General features: G+C 39.8%; 1 protein-coding gene and 1 long non-coding RNA gene across 3 annotated transcripts in view; one reads left to right on the forward strand and one right to left on the reverse strand.

The window, feature by feature from the left end:
• Positions 1-3,150: 3,150 nt before the first annotated feature.
• The window catches only part of LOC147004295 (uncharacterized), a 62,394-nt gene continuing 43,499 nt past the window's right edge, over positions 3,151-22,045 (reverse strand). Inside the window, exons 1-3 of one of the 2 annotated variants that reach the window (XR_015047368.1) lie at positions 9,950-10,113; positions 7,880-8,009; positions 3,151-3,489 (exon numbers count right to left, since the gene is read on the reverse strand). This is a non-coding gene — a long non-coding RNA (uncharacterized LOC147004295). Of the gene's footprint in view, positions 3,490-7,879; positions 8,010-9,949; positions 10,114-22,045 lie in introns of those variants that run through there. The other variant, XR_015047367.1, reaches the window with a different exon arrangement.
• LOC110292319 (major urinary protein 3) lies at positions 11,383-15,382 on the forward strand. Its single transcript, XM_021159593.3, has 7 exons — positions 11,383-11,612; positions 11,938-12,068; positions 12,875-12,948; positions 13,545-13,655; positions 13,995-14,096; positions 14,262-14,307; positions 15,125-15,382. The coding sequence occupies exons 1-6, from the start codon at positions 11,514-11,516 to the stop codon at positions 14,285-14,287; spliced, it is 543 nt and encodes a 180-aa protein (XP_021015252.2). The 5' UTR covers positions 11,383-11,513; the 3' UTR covers positions 14,288-14,307; positions 15,125-15,382.

Below are 22,045 nucleotides of genomic sequence, written 5' to 3' on the forward strand. Positions count from 1 at the left end.
AGGTGTGAGTGGATGGGTGGGGGAGTGGGTGTGGGAGGGTGTGGGGGACTTTTGGGATAGCATTGGAAATGTAAATGAAATAAATACGCAATAATAATAAAAAAAAAAAGAAAACAGGAGAGCACACATATACTTTACCCAGTTTCTGCAAATGGTAACAACTTGCAAAGATGTAAAAAAAAAAAAAAAAAAAAAAAAAAACTTGCACGGGGATAAAATTGCCCCCTTATTATTATTTTTTTTAAGTTATTGTTTCAAAGTTCAGCAATGTTTTGTCCTTGAGAATTATATAAAATCCCAGTAACAAGGATAAGATTAAATTGTTAACAAAACATCTCAAATGCTTGACTGTAATAGCCAGTTCCATTTTCTGTTTTAATCTTATTTGGAATACCAAGCATAAAAATATTAATGTAGGCAATGACTAATTACATCTTTAGTTGCTTCTCTTGTTAAAGTAATTGCAACCAGAAAGCCTGAAAATTTTGCAAAAATCACATGTAAATATTTTATCTTTATAAGATCAGAAATATGAGTATCAGTTTGCAATAATTGATTATAATTCCTCTAGAGTTTAACACCATTTGGTGGAACAGATAGACATTGAGGTCTCTGAGAACAAGTCTTTAAAATCTATCAGTATACAAATTAAATACAAGGCTATCAGTATACAAATTAAAGGTTAATTTGTTTTCAACATTTGAAAACACTGGTAACAGCACACAATTCAATTATCTGTGCTAAAGCAGCAGGAAACTCAAAAGAATAAGCATGTGATCCAATCACATATACTTCTCTCCCATAGAGTGGCTGTTTATATATATAGTAGATTTTTTTATGGAACTCATACATAAATTTACAGGAAATAAAAAAGCTGTGTAGAAGCAAATTTTAACTTGTCTTTGAAAAATGATTAGCAATTTACCTAAAATTTACTATGCAATAGGCCAAATATCAATATTCTGCAAATAACAATTCAATTGCTTTTTGAAACAAGGAACACATGTCTCATCAGGTTTTTAAGACGTTTTTTCTAAACTCCCTTCATGATTCTATCCTACAATTTTATTTATTAACATTATGAAAGCTTCATAACAGGATGTTAAAATTTTACTTGGAAATGAAGAAAGATGATTTCACAATAATACTTTCTTTACGAAAGAATTGATGTGGGCTCATTGAGTAACAATAATTAAAATAAGCAGTTAACATTTGCTTGCAGTTGATAACAGTTGATTACAGAAGCTTCCTCTATTTTGCAAAGCTTTTTGTTTCTCACCACTTGACCTGTCCAGCAGGTCCAGTTATTCGTGGGTCTGGAGGGGACTGCTCCTGAAAACCAGATGTGGGCAAGAGAGAAACGGAGACCAAGCACAGAAAAGACGCGGAGTCAATCTGGATCTTGTCAAGGTCTCATTGTATGCAGCAAAACTTGCAGTTTTTATACAAAAAGATCAAAGGGGAAATAACCCTTATGCAGAAGGGCGTGCGGGGGTGGGGGGGGTGGGGGGGTGGGGAGGCAGTGGTAATTTTCCTTGGCAGCTACAAGGAGAAGCATGATATCTAAAAGTACATCTTGTGGTTATGACATCTGCTATTTGCATTAGGTCTGGAATCATCTTGTAATTCTCAGAACAGTCCGTTGGTGACCTTTGACTGGACTTAGCTTGGGGAGGAGGTCCAACTGGAACAGTCCATTGGTGACCTTTGACTGGACTTAGTCAGCTTGGGGAGGAGGTTCAACTTTATGTCTTAAGACTTGGTAGTCATCCTTTTCACTTGGATTATTAGAAAGAATTTAGGTTTTGCTCCCAACATCTCCCCCATTTGTATTAATATAGTAAGGCCAAGTCCACTCAGGGTGATGGAATAGTTTGTTCATCTTGTGATGAATGGGCATTGACCAAGGCTGGGGGAGCATTGACCTGATTCCTCCCGTGGATGCTGTCATGACCCACACTTGTGGCTCTTGGTACCTTTTGGGGAGGCAGGGCAGAGCCATGGGAATTTAGAACTTCCGTTGGTCAGCACAGAGGACCAGATCACAACCAAATTTAGATACCAACCCATTTTTAAGCAGGTATGACTCTCAGGATACTCCAAAGTGGTCAATTTAGACCTTCCCTTGCGATGCTTAGCCTCAGACCCTTGCTGGTGCCCATGCTGCGTTCCTGTCATTATGAAACAGAATGCACAGTTCTGAGTTCTATGCAGCCCCTACAGGGGGTCCTCATCAACCCTAGAGTTTAGCTAGGCGTGGAGGTAAAAACAATAAAAGCCAAATCAAGGGGAGAGGGGTCTTAAGGTCAGCTCGAATTATTTTAAGAGGTTATGGAAGTTGAGCCTCTCTCCCCAACTTCCAATTCCAGAAACTTCAGTTAGGGTAATTTGTATGGGCTCAAAGAGTAATTGTTCTGCATCATTAAGAAGGGTAAAATTATTGAACAGGGCTATTTCCTCATAGAAGGGAGGGGTGGCGGAGAAACACATCCAACACTCCTCAAAATCAGGGGAACCATCCTCCTGTTTTTTATCTATTAGGGCAAGGGCTGAGGCATTTAAAATGGAAAGCAATAATTCAGTAGATGGCTTAGGGCCAGGAAGCATGCTAGGCTAATAAGGAGTGATCATCTGAACATGGGGGTAATTGATTCTACTGTGGAGGGGGGCAACCTAGCTGTTGGTTGCGGCTTGACTGGGGGGTGATGTAATTGGGGGTCGGGTCCTATGGATGCCTTATGTTTATTAGAAACTTCTTTTAATAATTTTATCTGAAAAATAAGGCCAGAATCTTTACATTCGACTTCCATATATTGCATCCCCGATGTAAAAGCCCCCATTGTCCTCCTATATTCCAATGAGTGTATTCTTTTCCCGCCTCCATAAATTTAATAAGGAGTGGGACACACCAGTCATCTTTGCACAGTGTCTTAAGAGGATGACTGGTGGTTATTCCTAGCCTCTGTTGTAAATATATGGGAAGGTACTTCCGTCTAACGGTGATAAGGTCCCAAGAGGAAGTGGGTTTCCAATGTGCATCTCCTGTAGTTTCACAGCCCCATGACTTACAAAAATATGAATCACGATAGTCACATTTATACTGGAGGGATTTATCACAATGTTTTCCTGGACACACATAAAATCCACTGGTATGGTCAACTATAGAGGCTCATTTAATATATGAATTACAAGCCGCGAGATGTCCAATATAGTTAGGATCAGGGCTATTAATAGGCTTAGATTGAGGGAAAAATATGAGCGTCTGCACCAAGTGCAAGGACACAGACATCTACTTCTAGATCGGGTGAATGGGGCTTGACATCAACTTTGGAGCTGGAATTAACTATGTCTCCAGCATGATTTTGAATAACCCAGGTGTAATTAAAAACTTGGTAGGCCCAATATTTGGTGGTCTTCACGATGGAGAACAGGAATGGTATCCAGGCCAGAATCATCAGGTTCATCATGGTCATGGTCAGATACTTCCTCCTGTAAGAGAAAATAATTCTTTCTCAGTCATTACCCTGGAATTTATTATAAGGTTTTATTAATCTTTCAGGGAGCCATCTCATTCCCCATTCTTTTGTATTATAGATACAAGCTGAGCCCTTAGCCCAGATAATAACTGGATCCGGTCCATTCCACATTCCTGTTAAGGGATCTTTCCACAAAACTTGAACATAGCTTGAACTTGTCTTAGGGTGCCACAAGAGATCAGCTGCGGAGTGCCCTGACATATCAAGGGTTAGGAAATTTAGCACAAAGAGTGCATGAGACAATAACAATTTTGAATTTACTTTAAAGGAATAGATAGTTTCCTGAGTAGCCAGCTTGATTAATGTATTTTTAAAAATCTGATGTGCTCTTTTGACAATTCCTTGTCCTTGAGGATTATAAGGAATGCCTGTAATATGCTTGATCTGTAATTGTGAGTATAATTGTTTAAACTTTTGGCTAGTATATCCAGGACCATTGTCAGTTTTAATCATCTTTGGCTGTCCCATTACTGAAAATATATAATATAAATGATTGATGACATCTTTAGTGGCTTCTCCCATATGGGCAGAGGCGCAAATAAAACCACTGAAGGTATCAACATTAACGTGTACAAATCTTAACTTTCCAAAGGATGGGACATGTGTAACATCCATCTGCCACAATTCACCAGGTATAAGTCCTCTGGGGTTGATACCCAGATGAGGTTCTGGAAGAAGTGTAAGGCAGTTCTTATATTGTTTTACAATTTGTCTGACTTGCTCTCTAGTTATCTTATATCTAAGTCTTAATGTATGAGCATTAAGGTGATGGAGGGCACGGGCTGTTTGTGCTTCTGAGAGGGGATCAGAGAGGGAAGCAAGGCACATCAGCTGAGTAGCTTGATCAGCTAAATTATTTCCTTCTGTTAATGGGCCAGGTAGACTGGAGTGTGCTCGAATATGACCTACAAAAAAGGGATGAGCACGAGCCCTAATGAGCATCTGAATCTTAACACCTGAAAGGTGGCAGTTAAGGGTTGGATACTAGGGACTACCTCCAAAACTTGAAGGGCCCTAATCACATAGTGGCTATCTGAATAAAGATTAAATGGTAATGCAACAAGCTCAAACACCTTTAATGCTCCACAAAGTTCAACTAATTGTGCAGAGGTATAGATGCTATCAATGACTTGAATTTGCACATGAATGACCACAGTGGCTTTTCCACTTTTTGACCCATCTATAAACACAGTTAATGCCTCTGAAATAGGGTCTGAATGAGTAACTTTGGGAAACACAAAAGAAGTCACCTGTAAAAATTGTAACAACCTGTTACCGGGGAGATGGGTATCAAAAGTCCCTTGGTAAATGGACAGCAAAATGGTCCAATCTTTAAATCGGGACTATAATCAAGCAAGGTGCTCAGAGGAATAAGGAGAAATAATTACATCAGGATCTCGGCCAAAATGGCAGGTGGCCATTTTTAAACCTAAAAATATCACCTGGCACACCAAGAGTGGAAAGGTAGGGAGAACCTTAGATGGGGTGGCTGGTAAATGGATCCAGAAGAGGGGGCTATCTTTTTGCCAGAGAAGGCCTGTGGGGGTAAAAGTGGTTGAAAAGATGATCAGGAATAAAGGCTGTGTGGGGTCAAAATAACCCATAACCTGTTGACTAATGGCCTGTTCAACTCAGGCCAGTGATCTTTGTGCTTCTATGGTCAGACTTCAGAGGGAGGTGGGATCAGAATTACCCCGCAATACATCACACAAGGGCTTTAATTCTCCTGTTGTTAACTTTAAGTATGGGCATAGCCAATTAATATCTCCCAATAATTTTTGAAAATCATTTAAGGTCTTAAGATGAGACGTTCAAATGGCCAATTTTTGTGAGTGAACAGTTGCAGGTTCTAGATGCAAGCCCAAGAACACGAAAGGGTACTGAATCTGTATTTTTTCTGGGGCTATTACAAAACCTTTCTTTTGTAAGGCAGCAACTACTATTTGGGCACTCTCATGGGTTTGTTGTAAATCTTTGGTAGCTATTAATAAATCATCCATGTAATGCACAATATAGGCAAACACTGATTGTATTAGGGTCCAATTTCTGCACAAGGACAAATATATCCTGACAAGTCTGTCTTTGTTTCATATGCCTGAATGGCCACAGAGAACTGCATTAGCGTTCTCATAAGACAGTTGTGAGGGGGGGAAAAAAAACCCTGCTTGAGAATCTCCAGAAACTCAGCTAGCTGTTATTAGTAACATATCCTCAAAATCCTGAAAATGTTAATCAGGAGCCTGTTTGATACCAAATAAATTCTCACTGAAATCTTTCCAATCTTGGGGTATGTGTGTGTTAAATTTTGCTTCTACCACTGTATCCAATAAAGCTTGTGCAAAAGGGGCAGTAGGTCCATACTGGCTACAGCTGGTTTTAATTTTTATTACTCTTGTAATTATTGTAATTACAAAATATGAGTGAGCTAAAAATCATGACCTTGCAATCAAACTGTAAAGTGCAGCAAATGGAACACTGGAAATTTTAACCATAATTTTAAAGTTTCTTTTCAATATTAGAGTATAACCATAAATTTTGGAAAGCAAAACCCAATTTTTAACAATCCATTCTCTTTAAAATCAATACCAAAAGGATTACTTTCATGTTATGAAGTTTGGCTAACAATTCTTATATATGAATGCACGACAGTTCAACTTTTAATGCTTCATTGAAGAAACACTGTTTTAAATCTTATCTCTTACAAGTCTAGTTTCTTGGAAAAGAATTACATAAAATATTAATCCAATTTAGAAGTATTTTTAGAGGCCTCATTTCCTGGGCTGGTTCGTGCCACATGTTTAAAAATGAGTACAACACTGAGTTACCAGTTTTAAGCTAAAATTCTTGTTACCAGTGTCACACTTTTAAAATCATACTCAATAACTTATAAGCCAATACTCTATGACCAAGACATGAAGAGCATGTTTCTACCTTTAAGACCAGTCAGAAACCAAATGGAGCAGCTACACGAATCTTGGAAATTTATATCAGAGAATTTTTACTTTTCTAGGTATAATTTCAAGAGAAAAAGCACTTTGTCATTTGTTGAACCCAATAATCACAATTGCAGAGATTTTTCTAGGGAAAAAAAACCCAACTATCAGCTTATTTGCCTTAGAACTAAGAAGCTGCTGGCCCCTGCACTTGACTCCTGGCTAAGGATACAGGTCAACTTTGTTCAGCCTCCTCTGTGAAAACTAAGACCGAATTAAGAAATGTATAGCCAGATGATAAAGTTTTAACCAATTTTTTCTTTTCAACATGAAGCATAGAACAACAGTAATTCTGACAACAGAACAAAAACAGTCACGAGTTGACACGTGGACAGACTGTTGCACCAAACACAGACAATACAGAGTGGGTAGAAAACTTGATGTGACCAGAACTAAGGATATCTCCTGTAGGGACCAGAAAGCAGGACAACTCCTGATGTCCTTCTGTCTCTGGGAGAGCTCTAAAATATATTTTCCTCCTCTATCTCTCTCCCATGTCATTTGTATATATAGCACCTCCCTTTTTTGTGTGTATATTTTACTTATTTATTTTGTTATATTATTTTGAGCCCTACTACTCTTTCCTAATGCAATTCTCTTCTCTTCTCTTCTCTTCTCTTCTCTTCTCTTCTCTTCTCTTCTCTTCTCTTCTCTTCTCTTCTCTTCTCTTCTCTTCTCTTCTCTTCTCTTCTCTTCTCTTCCCTTCCCTTCCCTTCCCTTCCCTTCCCTTCCCTTCCCTTCCCTTCCCTCCCCTTCCCTCCCCTCCCCTCCCCTCCCCTCCCCTCCCCTCCCCTCCCCTCCCCTCCCCTCCCCTCCCCTCCCCTCCCCTCCCCTCCCCTCCCCTCCCCTCCCCTCCCCTCCCCTCCTCCTCCTCCTCCTCCTCCTCCTCCTCCTCCTCCTCCTCCTCCTCCTCCTCCTCCTCCTCCTCCTCCTCCTCCTCCTTCTTCTTCTTCTTCTTCTTCTTCTTCTTCTTCTTCTTCTTCTTCTTTTTGTTGTGTTTTGTTTTGGTTTTTGCACACAGGGTTTCCCTGTATATCCCTGGCTGTCCTGGAACTCATTTTGTAGGCAAGGCTGGCCTCAAATTCAGAAATCTGCCTGCCTCTGCCTCCCAAGTGCTGGTATTAAAGGCGTGTGCCAACACTGCCCGGCCCTGATGCAATACTTGACTGTGGACAAATGCCTTTTTAGAATTTCCCAATCACATTTTCCACTGTCAACCCCTAACTGATATCAGTGTTGGGACAACTCTTACTCAGTGTAGACTGTATCCTTTTTTTCACAATTGCAATCAACAACCCTCAAAATATAAAACTTATAGTGCTAACATGCTTAATGCTATATGTTGCTTACCATGCAGGATACCATCTTTCATTTTCTGTGGAGCCCCACCAAGACAGTGTCCCTCAGTAATTCTTTCCATGTTCAGGACTCTTATTCCAGTGACAACTATACCCGATAGCAGCCACTGGTTACTGGGTTCCTGAAAAGAGAACTGGGGTTGAATGGGAAGGACAGCAAGAGAAATAACAAGCCAAGACAAAGTTCTCTGATCAAGGCTCAATCTTTAATGTATGGAACTGAATATATATGGGAAAACCCAAGGACCCATCACTTTGTTTCACCTAGGTTCTGTTGCTTGTTTCAGTTAGATTGAGTTGCAAAGTAGGCTCTTCAGCAGCTCAGTGGGTGGGCAGTTCTCAGTTCACTGGCAGGAAGATATAATTGTAGAAGAGCAAGACATGTAGCTCCATTGTTGGAGACTTGATCATCCAGCTCAAGGTTGGGTGGGGGTTCTGGGGGTCACAGTCTGACACTGTCACAGGAGGTGTTTCAGAACTGATGTTGGGCAGGGTCCACAGTATGAACTATCACTCTGGCTGCTAGAGAGACAACAGAATATTTCCTCTCTGGAACATGAATAAAATAAGCCTGTTTTCATTGATGTTCTTCTTGTACCCAAATACATCCTGGCATCATAAGTGGCTTGAATGTGTCCACAGGCTTTCTGAATGAGTTATTTGTTCAATTTGTTGAGTGTGAGACACAGGTCAAGGGCATTAAATCATTTTCCTATTAGTCAGTTTCAAAAATGCTAGCTAGTTACAAACTGGGTGTTAGTTGGATACAGGTAAACTTCTTAAAACCCTAACCCACACACTTTGTCTAGTCATTTCTTAACTGCTTCAGCTTTTCAGTCACATGAACAGTCTACACATGCTAAGGAGTGTTAACATGCTTAGAGACAGTGAAGGTGCCTGAGCTGAATTCAGCGGTGCAAGGAACAATTGTTGCTTTCTGCTGTAGAAGCAACTTCTAGTTCATTACTACAGAAGTCATAATCCATAGCAGATGAGGTGCTAAAACCCATAATCCCACCATTCAGGAGGCTGGAGCAGGAGGATTGCCACAGTTCTAAGACCATTCAGAACCTCAGTGTAAGCTAAAGTCCAGGACAGATCTCACATTAAATAGCTGGTCAGGGTTGCTTTTAACCCCAGCACTGGGTAGATGGTGGAGACTGGAGGATTGCTGGGACTAGTGGCCAGCCAGCCTATCTGAAACACACTAATTCCCAGATTCAGAGGGAGACCCTTACTCAAGGGGATGATGTAAAAAGAGATAGAGGGAAACAATTGATGTCATGTGCTAATTTCTGCAAATATTATCAAAGGAATTAGCGTGTTCACATGTGTGCACACACCATTATCAATGAAAAATGGAAGAGGGTGGAAAGAAGAGGAAAAGGAGAAGGAGGAGGAGAAGGAGGAGGAGAAAGAGGAGGAGGAGAAGGAGGAGGAGGAGAAGGAGGAGGAGGAGGAGGAGGAGGAGGAGGAGGGAAGAATGTGATAATCTCCTAGTAGAGCATCCACCAAACCCTTGTAGACCAAAGAGAGCCAGTTGTCATACCACATTCAATCTTGGGCCACACAAACTCCTCTTATTTTAAAGAAACCCATGTGCAGTTTCTTTGCTAGTACCTGCCAGTCTGACATGTCTGGAACTCTATAGCACTATTACTCCCCTTTCCCTATTTAACCATGCCCCCTAAATTGTAAAAACATTCTGACCTCTGTATTGGAGTCAATAAGAACAAAGGCTCTGTCTTTTCGCCTCTGCAATCAAGCTCTCCCAATAAACATGTGGGGAAGAATCCTGTTGTGGAGTTGTACTTGCTAGTGAGTCGGGCGCTCACAAGACTATGAAGCTCAACCCTATTTCAGAAAAGCAAAGCAAAACAAAAATAAAAATAAATGTTTGTCAAGAAGGAAAAAAAAAAAAAAAAGAACAAAGGCTCCTGAGTTAGAGAGTCTTGGGTTTAAATCTATGTTCTCACATTGACTGACTATATGACCTTATACAGTTACTTAATCTTTCTGAGTCTTACTAGTAGTGTGGTAAGAAGAATAAAATAGTACATACCATATAAAACTGATTCAAAGTTGAAGTGAAGCATATCGAGTACTTGCCTCATTCTTGAATTCTTTATTTCCTCACATCAAACACTAGTTTATGTTTCCAGTTTCAGGGTAAATGAAATGTCAACTGATACAAAATATGTTCCCTTTGTAACTGTATGTCTTTGGAAGCATGATTTTTGGCATGATTTGTACTTGGACCTCCATCAGCAAATATGACTTTACACAATACTTCTGTTTTTCACTAATGAGGAGATTATGTCCAGTCAGTTGAATTCCAGTGTTCTCAAAGGTAAACAGTTGATGCAACCTGGCTACTGAGAACAGTCAGGATTCTGAAGTCAGTGCTATCTGTTTAAAGGTTGAAGCCTTTTGGGAGGATACGACTATTAGCATAGCCTTGGCTGACTTTCCTTGATAATCTTTTTTTTTAATTTACGATTTATTATTTTTAGTGTATGTGCCTGAAAGTGTTTATACACACCAAATGTGCAGAGGAGGCCACAGGGGTCAAAATAAAGTGTGTGATTTTCTGTTACTGAATTTAGAGTCGGTTGTGGGATGCCACATGAGTGCTGGTAATTGAACCTGGGTCCTCAGCAAGAACAAGTTTCAAAGAATATTACTCCTTCTTCTGACTTCCACTGCACCAGGCCTGTGCATGGTACTCAGGTACACATGCAAAACCAATGCTCATTAACATGAAAAATAAATGATTTTTTTGCAAAAATTGAGTAACTCAAGTTCTTCCACACTCAAGTCTTTTTTAAAAATTTTTAATATTTTTATTACGTATTTTCCTCAAGTACATTTCCAATGCTATCCCAAAAGTCCCCCATACCCTTCCCCCCACTTCCCTACCCACCCATGCCCATTTTTTTGGCCCTGGTGTTCCCCTGTACTGGGGCATATAAAGTTTGTGTGTCCAATGGGCCTCTCTTTCCAGTGATGGCCGACTAGGCCATCTCTTGATACATATGCAGGTAGAGTCTTGAGCTCCGGGGTACTGGTTAGTTCATAATGTTTTTCCACCTATAGGGTTGCAGATCCCTTTAGCTGCTTGGGTACTTTCTCTAGCTTCTCCATTGGGAGCCCTGTGATCCATCCACTAGCTGACTGTGAGCATCCAGTTTCACACTCAAGTCTTAAAGTAAAGATTTGCTACATCTTTGACTTTCTAGTGTCAGTCCCCACCCCCTCCAAAACTGACTTTCTGATTACAAGCAAGATCCAAAGTTGCATCTAGTTCCAGATGGCAGCTCTCTAAAACATTCACTGTTCTCGTGGGAATATGTATTGCGAAATGTAAGACTATGAAATCAATCCATAGGTGATGAGATTGCCAAGTTTGAAAAGGGGAGGAACAATCCTTGGCCTATCATCAATAAGTGAGAAAACATTCCATAAAGCCTGACTGAGGTAAAAGAGACCCATACTGGAAGAAAAAAAAAAAGCCCATGAAACCAGAGAGTATATAAGGACAAGCAAAGGAGCTGGGGAATAGAGTGTAGGCACCATAACCTGAAAGACTTGGTCCTGAGAGGAAGACAATTCTATTCCCTACCAAAATGAAGCTGCTAATGCTGCTGCTGTGTTTGGGACTGACTCTATTCTGTATCCATGCAGAAGAAGCTAGTTCTATGAGAAGGAACTTTCATGTAGAACAGGTATGATCAGTGTATAGTAATTCTGAATGTGCTTTGGGGTAGTCTTGAAGCCAAGTGGGTCCTTTGAGGGGATGGGTATAGTGCCCCAATCTACTAGACAAATGAATGATTTCAGACCTTGAAGTAAGACCAGCTATTCATATCTAATAATGTTTGAGGACCTCTGGTCTCACTGAGAGACAGGTACAGTATGCTAAGTATTTTGGCAACTGGAATGAGCTCTACCCCTGTGTATGCTCAGGCCCTAACCCATAGTGCCGAGTTCAAGTAGAAACTTGAGGTTTCCCTGCCCTTTCTCCCTTAAACCTTTTCTTATCTATTACAGATTAGCGGAGATTGGTTTTCTATTGCTTCAGCCTCTGATGAAATAGAAAAGATAGAACATGGCAGCATGAGAGCTTTTGTAGAAAACATCACTGTCTTGGAGAATGCCTTAGTCTTTAAATTCCATTTTATGTAAGTGAGATGCTCTTCGCTTAGAAAGAGGAAATGAAAACCTGGTATTGTCTCATGCCTACAAACACACATGGGATTGCAGAGAGATAACTCTCAGTATGCACATGTGCACACACATACTGAGCCTGTATCCAAAACTAGAATACTTTATGTGACACTGAACCAAGATCTCATAACCAGGAGTTTTACAAAAGTCAGAGAGAAGAGTTGGTGACAGGAATTAATTCACTAGGAGTTCGATAAGAAAAGATCAGAGACTCTTTTGAAACCACATTAATGAGACAGTATATCACAAGTTAAGATTATGTGATCATGAATTAAAATGTTCTTACTAGTTGTTAGTCACAGACATCCACCCCATTCTACTTGTGTTTTCCTGCAGTAAAGGAGATAATAATAATTCTCCTCTGTGAATCTGGGAGCCACATCAGGCAACATTACAGAGTGCTAATTTAAGGCAGATGGTGGACATCTGGCTGATAATCTACACCGCTGGCTGAAGTCCAGCACTGGTGAAACTGGGAAGTAGTTGCAGTTGTAATAGGGATGAGAAGTGATTGTCACTTTCTTTTTTTAAAATAATAGGCAAATTTGTGATTGCTAAAACATCTGATATAAATGAAATAACATAAACGAAAGCCTTTTGCTAATTTTACAAATATAGTCAAAAGTCAAATGGAATCAGAAACTGGAGATATATATATATATATATATATATATATATATATATATATATATATATAGTAGATGGTCAAGAAGCCAGCCAGATCAAAATCCCTTATGCAAAAGATCACTCTGTTTTACAGTGTAAATGAAGAGTGCATCGAAATGACTTTGATTGGTTATAAAAAAGAAAGGCATGGCATATATTATATGAACTGTAAGTATATAAAAAGTCTATATATCTATCCATAAGGAGTTAAGTAAACCTTAATACCTTTATCGTCTGTGTGTGTGTGTGTGTGTGTGTGTGTGTGTGTGTGTGTGTATTTTGCTGGAGTTTGAATTCAGGAACTTGCACCTACTAGTCAAATGGGGGCCATCTAATATCTAACACCCTGTCACAGGCAAGTGGGATAAGTAGGGGGGAGATGGAATCTATCTGATACTGCCCAGTTGCTGGCACAGATGCACATCGCTCAGGGTATAGCAGCAGATATTTGATACAGCAAGCTTATAAAAGATAGAAACATGTTGCTTGAAGCTGTTGAGGGAAGTATATAAGCCTAGGATATGATGAGACAGTGGTGTTCCTGTACCTGACAGTTCACTAGTGGTCTGAAACACTCAGAATCAGTATTCTTAGAAGTTCCTTCTTGAAGTTCAGAAAGCTACAGACAGAAAACATCAGACACTTCACCCATCTCTTCTAGGATCTGTATTTTAATGATTTTATGTTTGGGGTAGAACAAGAAAAGAGTTTCCATCATTTCCTGCACAACAAATAATTTCTGAGAACTTCCATTTCCTCCACAGATGATGGATTCAATACATTTACTATACTTAAGACAGACTATGATAATTATATTATGTTTCATCTCATTAATGAAAAGGATGGGAAAACCTTCCAGGTGATGGTGCTCTTTGGTAAAGTATTTTCACACAGACACTGATCTTGGGGTGGGAAAAGAAGAAAGAACCTCTAGCTTTAATATGGTCTTCCTTGGTCCTGCCACTTTCTCACCTCCTGAAGATTGGTGCTCACTTTCATCATCCCTCGAGCATAGTGATGGAAACACACTGAAATCTCTCAGTGTGACAGAAGGATATTCTATGGTTGCCAAATCCAGAATAGATCATACCCATGCCTGTCAATCATGTGGCCAACCATTTTCCCATCCTTATGGGGAAGCCCCTGTCCCCTCACTCAGGCTCTGGTCAATGCACAGTATACAGCTGCTACACTCACTTTTGCTCTTCTCACAGGCCGAGAACCAGATTTGAGTTTACACATCAAGGAAATGTTTGCAAAACTATGTGAGGAGCATGGAATCATTAGAGAAAATATCATTGACCAGACCAATGTCTGTAAGTCATGACTCATTTATTTTTCTTATCCTGAATATTTTATCATACAAGAAACAAAACCAATTGGCAACCAGTCGTTTGCTGAATGCTGGAGAGTCCTACTCTTTCTCTTGGGGAAATACAGTGGACCTGGTATCTGAACATGTTCTTGTTCTCACACTACAGCTCGCTGCCTCGATGCCCGACAATGAAGAATGGTCTGAGCCTCCAGGTAGGCAATATCCAATGAGAGCAAGGAGGAGGTTGGTGGTCATGGAGAGCCCTTCCAAATGAATTAGTATTGTGCCCCCAAATTACAATAAAAATGTTTGATAAGGAGTCTTTGAGGACAGCTTGAAATTTGGCTTTAAATTATCTGGATTTGTGATCTAGTCCTACTTTGAGCTTGGAAGTAAAGTGACCCAAGCACTTAGGCAAGAAAACAAGGATTTGAGTTTTCCATAGTTGCTGTATGGTTGTGTAAAAATAGCTCAGGAATGTGTTCAATATCATAACAGACAGAGGAGCAGGATGTGGTCCAGCTGCTCTTCAGTGTCTGTGGTACCCCTCTATCCCACTCAAGATAATAACATCTTAATCTGAACTTTGTACAAACATGGCTTCTTACCTAGTAGTGGATGTACCTGATCACCACATCTTGTCCAGTCTGGAGAGAAGACTCCTCTGTCCCCCCTTTCCCATTTAACCCAAGATTTCACTTACATAATGTGTGAAGTCTTTAAAAGTATCCAAGGCTTTTACCATTATTTCACACTTTGCTTAACATTCTTTAGAGCTTCTTAAGACAAAGGTTGTGGAAACAAGCCTCAGATCTTCCATTACTTAATTTTTTATCTGCCATCCATGAGGAAATGCTCATTTATTCTATGATTTTCATCCCTCCATTCTGGCAATTAATTCCAGTTAAATTATAAGTGAAGATCTCTGTCTTTATCATTTCTTCTATATAATAGAATAACTCTTTGTACTGAAGTCAATACAAGAATTGTTTAATGAGTCTCTGTATTCTTTCTTCCTGGCTTACTCAGTGTTGAGTGGAGACTTCTCACCAGGACTCCAGCATCATCCCTTCCTATCCATAGAGCATCTCATGCCAAAATCTGTGATCTGGTCTCCATCCTGTCTCACAGAGAAGTGCAATCCTGGTCTCTCCAGCATATTACCTAGTATAACTTATCAGGAATCAAAGACATTCTTTAAATTTCTCTTTGCCAACACATGGAAATTCTCCATGGATTTCTTTTTCTTTCTGTTCAATAAATGATTACACTTGCACTTAAATATAAGTCTCAGTGTCCCAAAAAATATGGGGCTGACAGTGAGTGAATGAGGGGACCTCCTGAGTCCTGTAATCATGATCCTTCCTTCTGGCCCAGAACGTAAACTGAGTTTCCGGATTTTGCCTTGCTTGCAGCAACCCCAAGCATTAAGGAGTACTTCCTGCTCTTTAGCTCAGCTGCTATAGTGATTTATGAGGACCACGGGAACATGACACTTCCTGCACATTTTCTCCACCCATAGTTTCTTTTCCAACAGAGCATAGGAGAGACACATATTTCTAAGGCTATGCCTGCTCAACATGTTTCAGGACATGTTATAGGGTGGAGTAGGATAGGGGAGGTTTGGTAATTAGAGCCCCAAAGGATACAGAGAAAAAAGGTGTCTAGCTCTCCATAGCATACTCTGGCACCTAGATCAAAAGATTAAATTGATTCAACTAAGGACACATGAAACAAGTTCTTGCTCTAGTTTGCTAAATTATGACAAACACTATTGAGAAACCCAAGCAATTATGATGAAATACCTCCCTCCACCCAACTTCCCTGATGGATGGGTCCAAGTCATTCTCTGACCAAAGCATCCTAATTGGCTTCAACTACATCCATGGACTACCATGCCCAGCATTTCATTTTTAGCCTTGGCAAAAATTTAAGAGACAAAAAAATGTTCACAAACAAAGCTATCAATGGGAATACTTACATAGTTAAGTTATAGTTCCAATACAGGACTCTGCTGAAGACACAAAAGGCTTGACAATGCTACCATACCTCAAAAGACCACAACCATGAGAAAGGTACAGAAAATATTTGGTTATTCCCACGTCAACATAGCAGCTTGAGTTCGCCCTAAATCGTCTCCCTTTCAACACAAAACACTTGGCAGAAATGAGATGTGAAAGAGTGAAAACATTCAATGCCAAGGGAGAAATTTGAAACCTCAGACAGAGCAATCCCTTTGTAAAGGAATAAGACAGAAGAGAGGTTAGGGTTGATACAGTATAACTGTACAATTCTTTGTGATCTTGGAGTAGATTACAGCTAAGCTCAAAGCACAGATTGCAACTCACACAATAAGATTGGGAGACTTTAACAGCCCATTCTCATCAGTGGAAAAATCCTGGAAACAGAAACTAAACAGAGACATAGTGAAACTAACAGAAGTTATAAACCAAATTGTTTTAACATATATCTGTTGAACATTTTATCCTAAAGCAAAAGAATATACCTTCTTCTCAGCACCTCACAGTACCTTGTCCCAAATTTAACATATAATTGGTCAATTAACAGGCCTCAAGAGCTACAAGAAGATTGAAATAATCCCATCCATCTGATAAGATCACTACGGACTAAAGCTGGTCTTAAATACCAACAAAAACAATGGAAAGCACACATACACATGGAAGCTCTACTCAAAGATAACTTCACCAAGGAAGAAATAAAGAAAGAGTTTTTATAGTATAATAAAAATGAAGCAACAACATACCCAAACTTATGGGACACAATGAAAGCACTGCTAAGAGGAAAACTCATAGCTCTGAGTGCCTAAAAGAGAGTCTGGAGAGAGGATATACTAGCAACTTGACAGCACATCTGAAAGGTATAGAACAAAAGAAGCAAATACACCCAAGAGAGTAGACAACAGGAAATAATCAAACTCAGGGTTAAAATCAACCAAGAAGAAATAAAAAGAACTATTCAAAGAGTCAACCAAACCTAGAGATGGTTCCTTGAGAAAAATCAAGATAGATAAACCCTTAGCCAGAGTAACTAGAAGGCACAGAGACACTATCCAAGTTAATAAATCAGAAATGAAATGGGAGACATAACAACTGAAACTGAGGAAATAAAAAAAAATCATCAGATAACCCTCTTCCAAAAACAAACAAAAAACAAAAACAAAAACAACCTATATGCAACAAAACTGACAAATCTGAATGAAATAGACATTTTTCTAGACAGATACCAGGTACCAAAGTTAAATCAGAATCAGATAAATGATCTAAATAATGTCCCATAAGCCCTAAAGAAGCAGTCATTAATCATCTTCCAACCAAAACAGCCCAGGACCTGAGGGGTTTAGTGCAGAGTTCTATCAAAACATCAAAGAAGACCTAAAACCAATACTCCTTAAAGTAGTCCAAAAGATAGAAACAGAAGGAACACTACCCAATTTATTCCACGGAGCCACAGTTACATTGATATTTGAACCACACAAAGAACCAACAAAGAAAGATAAATTCAGGCCAATATTCCTTATGATTATTGATGCAAAAATACTCAATAAAATTCTTGAAAACCTAATCCAAGAACACATCAAAATCATCAACATTCATGATCAACTAGGGTTCATCCCAGGAACGCAGGGATGGTTCATTATATGGAATTCCATCAATGTAATATGTTGTGTCTGGCCAGCAGATCACAGCCTGGTTTCTAGCCTGGAAAGGCATTTTGGAAACCTGGAAGAGAAGAGGGGCTAGGCGGCGAGAGAAAGAAATGTAGCTAAGACAACATTCTGATCAAAGCTCAATTTTACTTTTTTCAGACACTCAGTTATAAAGGAAGGGGGAGGGAACCCGATTTCCCGCCAAGTAATCTCGGGATGCAGTAGCAGGAATGAACACGTGTGTGTCTCCAAGCAGCAAAGCGACAGGGTCTAGCAGTAGGCGTGGCAGGACGAATGAGCAGGAAGCTCCACCCTTGAGCAAGCAGGTTCCATGCTGGGGAAAGGGAGACTACAGTAATACACTACATAAACAAACTGAAATGAAAAAAAAATACACATGATCATTTCATTAGATGCTGAGAAAGCTCTTGACAAAGTCCAATAACCCTTTATTATAAAGTCTTGGAAAGATAGGAATTAAAGGCCCATACCTAAACATAGTAAAAGCAATATACCGCAAGCCAGTAGCCAACTTTAAACTAAATGGAGAGAGACCTGAAGCAATCCCACAGAAATCAGATGAGACAAGTCTCCCCTCTCTCTCTCCCTACCTATTCAATATAGTACTCCAAGTCATAGCCAGGGCAATAGGACAACAAAAGGATATCAAAGGGATGCAAATTGGAAAGAAACAAGTGAAAATACCACTTTTCACAGATGATATGGGACTGTACTTCATTGACCCCAAAAATTCGACCAGAGAACTCCTACCCTGATAAACAACTTCAGAATAGTTGCTGGATATAAAATTAACTAAAACAAATCAGTGGCCTTTCTCTACTCAAAGGAAAAACAGGCTGAGAAAGAAAGTAGGGAAACAACACCCTTCACAATAGTCACAAAATATAAAATACCTTGGTGTGACTCTAAGCAAGTGAAAGATCTATATCACAAGAACTTCAAGTATCTGAAGAAAGAAATCAAAGATCTCAGAAGATGGAAAGATCCTTGATGCTCATGAATTGGCAGGATTAATATAGTAAAAATGGAAATCTTGCCAAAACTAATCTATAGATTCAATGCAATTCCCACCAAATTCCAACTCAATTCTTCATAGAGTTAGAAAGAGCAATTTGCAAATTCATCTGTAATAACAAAAACCTAAGATAGTAAAAACTATTCTTAACAATAAGAGAACTTCTGTGGGAATCAACATCTCTGACCTCAAGCTGTACTAGAGAACAATTGTGGTAAAAACTGCATGGTATTGGTACAGTGACAGGCAGGTAGATCAATGGAATAGAATTGAAGACCCAGAAATGAACCCACATATCTATGGTCACTTGATCTTTGACAAAGGAGCTAGACCATCCAGTGTAAAAGTCAGCATTTTCAACAAATGGTGCTGGTTCAATTGGCAGTTAGCATGTCGAAGAATGCAAACAAATCCATTCTTATCTACTTCAGAGCTCAAGTCCAAGTGGATCAAGGACCTCCACATAAAACTAGATACACTGAAACTAATAGAAAAATGTAGGGAAGAACCTCTAGCACATGGGCACACTGGAAATTTTCCTGAACAGAATACCCATAGCTTATGATTTAAGACCAAAAATTGACAAATGGGACTTCATAAAATTGCAAAGCTTTTGTAAGACAAATCGCACTTTCAATAGGACAAAACAGCAACCAATACATTGGGAAAAGATCTTTACCAACTATATAACTGATAGAGTGCTAATATTTAATATATACACAGAAATCAAAGAATTAGTTGTCAGAGAACCAAATAACCCTAATCAAAATGGGGTACAAATGTAAAAAAGAATTCTCAAGTGAGGAATACCGAATGGCTGAGAAGCACCTAAAGAAATGTTCAACATCCTTAGTCATCAGTGAAATGCAAATCAAAACAACCCCGAAATTATCACACCACTCAGAATGGTTAATATATAAAATTCAGGTGAAAGCAGATGCTGGTGACTATGTAGAGAAAGAGGAGCACTCCTCAATTGCTTGTGGGATTTCAAACTGGTACAACCACTCTGAAACTCACTCTGGAAGTTTCTCAGAAAACTGTACATAGTATTATCTGAGGACTCAGATATAACACTACTGGGTATATACCCAAAAGAGGCTCCAACATATAACTAGGACACATGTTCCACTATGTTCATAACAGCCTTATATATAATAGACAGAAGCTGGAAAGAACCCAGAAGTCCCTCAACAGAGCAATGGATGCAGAAAATGTGGTACATTTACACAGTGGAGTACTACTCAGCTATTAAAAATAATTAATTTATGAAATTTTAGGGAAATGGTTGGACCTAGAAAATATCATCCTAAGTGAGGTAATTCAGTCACAGAAGAACACACATAGTATGTGCACTCACTGATAAGTGGATATTAGTCCAGAAGCTGAAAATACCCAGGATACAATTCACAGACCACATGTAGCTCAAGAAGAAGTAAGAAGAAAGTGTGGATACTTTGGTCCTTCTTAGAAGGGGGAACAAAATACCCATAGGAGGAGTTACAGAGACAAGATGTAGAACAGAGATTGACGGAAAGGCCATTCAGAGACTGCCCCTCCTGGGATCCATCCAAAATACAGTCACCAAAACCAGACACTACTATGGATGCCAACAAGTGCTTGCTGACAGAGGCTGTAATAGTGACTGAGAAATACAAATGTGGTACTCTCAGTCAACCTTTGGACTGAGCACAGGGTCCCCAATGGAGGAGTTAGAGAAAGGACTGAAGGAGATGAAGGGGTTTGCAACCTCACCGGAAGAACAACAATATGAACCAACCTGTACCCCCAGAACTCCCAGGGACTAAACCACCAACCAAAGAGTACACATGGAGGGACCCATGGCTCCATCCCCATACATAGCAGAGGATGGTCTTGTCAGTCACCAATGGGCGGAGAGGCCCTTGTTCCTGTGAAGGCTCTGTGCCCCAGTGTAGGGGAATGCCAAGAACAAGAAACAGGAGTGTGTGTTGTTGAGCAGAGGAGAGGGGAGGGGATAGGATGTTTTCACAGGGGAAACCTGGAAATGGGATACCATTTGAAATGTAAATAAAGAAAATATCTAATAAAGAAAGAAAATACATATAAAATAAGGTACAAAAAAGGTTGTCATATGCTTGTATGTGTGCAGGTGCATGTGCACTTGTGGGTGTGTATATGTAGAAGCCAGATGTTGATGTCAAGTGTCTTCCTCTCTCAACTAGTTTTCTGAGAGAGTCTTTCTCTTCACCAAGAGCTTTTGATTGTGTCTAGATGTACTGGCAAGCAAACTCCAGGATCTCCCTGCCTCTGCTTCCCCAGTGCTGAGATTACAGGACTTGTATCACTAGGCTTCTTCTGTGGATGCTGAGCATCCAAGAGAGGTCGTCTGCCTTTCATGGAAAATACCTTAGTAACTCAGCTACCTTACCAGCTCAGGTTCTTTCTGAGATGCCCCACGCTGCCCTCAGGTATTTCTTCCCAACATCCATAGTACTAGTAAACCCAACCTTATTTTACTTCCGAATATGCTCCTAGTGGCCTTTCATGGGGTAATACTAAAATTTGAAGAGAAACAGAGGATACTCCTTGACCTGGAAGCAACAACCTAAGCCACAAATGCAATGCTTGTTTTGGGACTGTGTATTTGATAGGGGAGAGAACCAAGGAAGTATTTACATTTTAATCTGAGCTATGAGAGAGGATAACAGGGTTGTTATTTCTCAGTCTCTTGGGAGCATAGTTTTAGGGAGGAAGGAAAGGTCCCAGTTTCAAACATTAAAGTATTCAGCTAGACTGACTGCTGTATCAAAAAGGGCCCAGGTCTGGGATGACAACTCAAGAGCTTGTTGTGCAGTGGGAGGTCCTGAGTTTGATCCTCAGAATCCACATAAAAGAGATTAATCTCGTGAAGTACAGTAGAGCACAGTCCAAATCCTATATAAATTCTAATCTTGCTTTTCTGTTTTTTTGGGGGTATCTAGGACTTGCTGTGGTGGGAGAACTAGGTTCTAATGATGTCAATTAGTTTTGGTTTCTGTTTTAAGATTCTTGCACTTGCCTTTAGTCATCTGGTTATCTCTGGTGTTAGCTGGTCATGCTGTCTTTGAGTATTGCTTGTCCCTCCTGCAAGTCTGTGTATCAGTACTACTGGGAGACCAGTTCTCTCTGGGAAGAATTTGGGTATGGAGAACTGTAGCACAGGGTCAGCTTGGGGATGCAGACAGAAACCAGAAGAATCCTGTCCTCCACTGTTCCTTGGTTCCTT

The sequence above is a fragment of the Mus caroli genome, unplaced genomic scaffold, assembly GCF_978045245.1.
Source record: "Mus caroli unplaced genomic scaffold, Mus_caroli_1 scaffold_6, whole genome shotgun sequence".
NCBI lineage: Eukaryota > Metazoa > Chordata > Mammalia > Rodentia > Muridae > Mus > Mus caroli.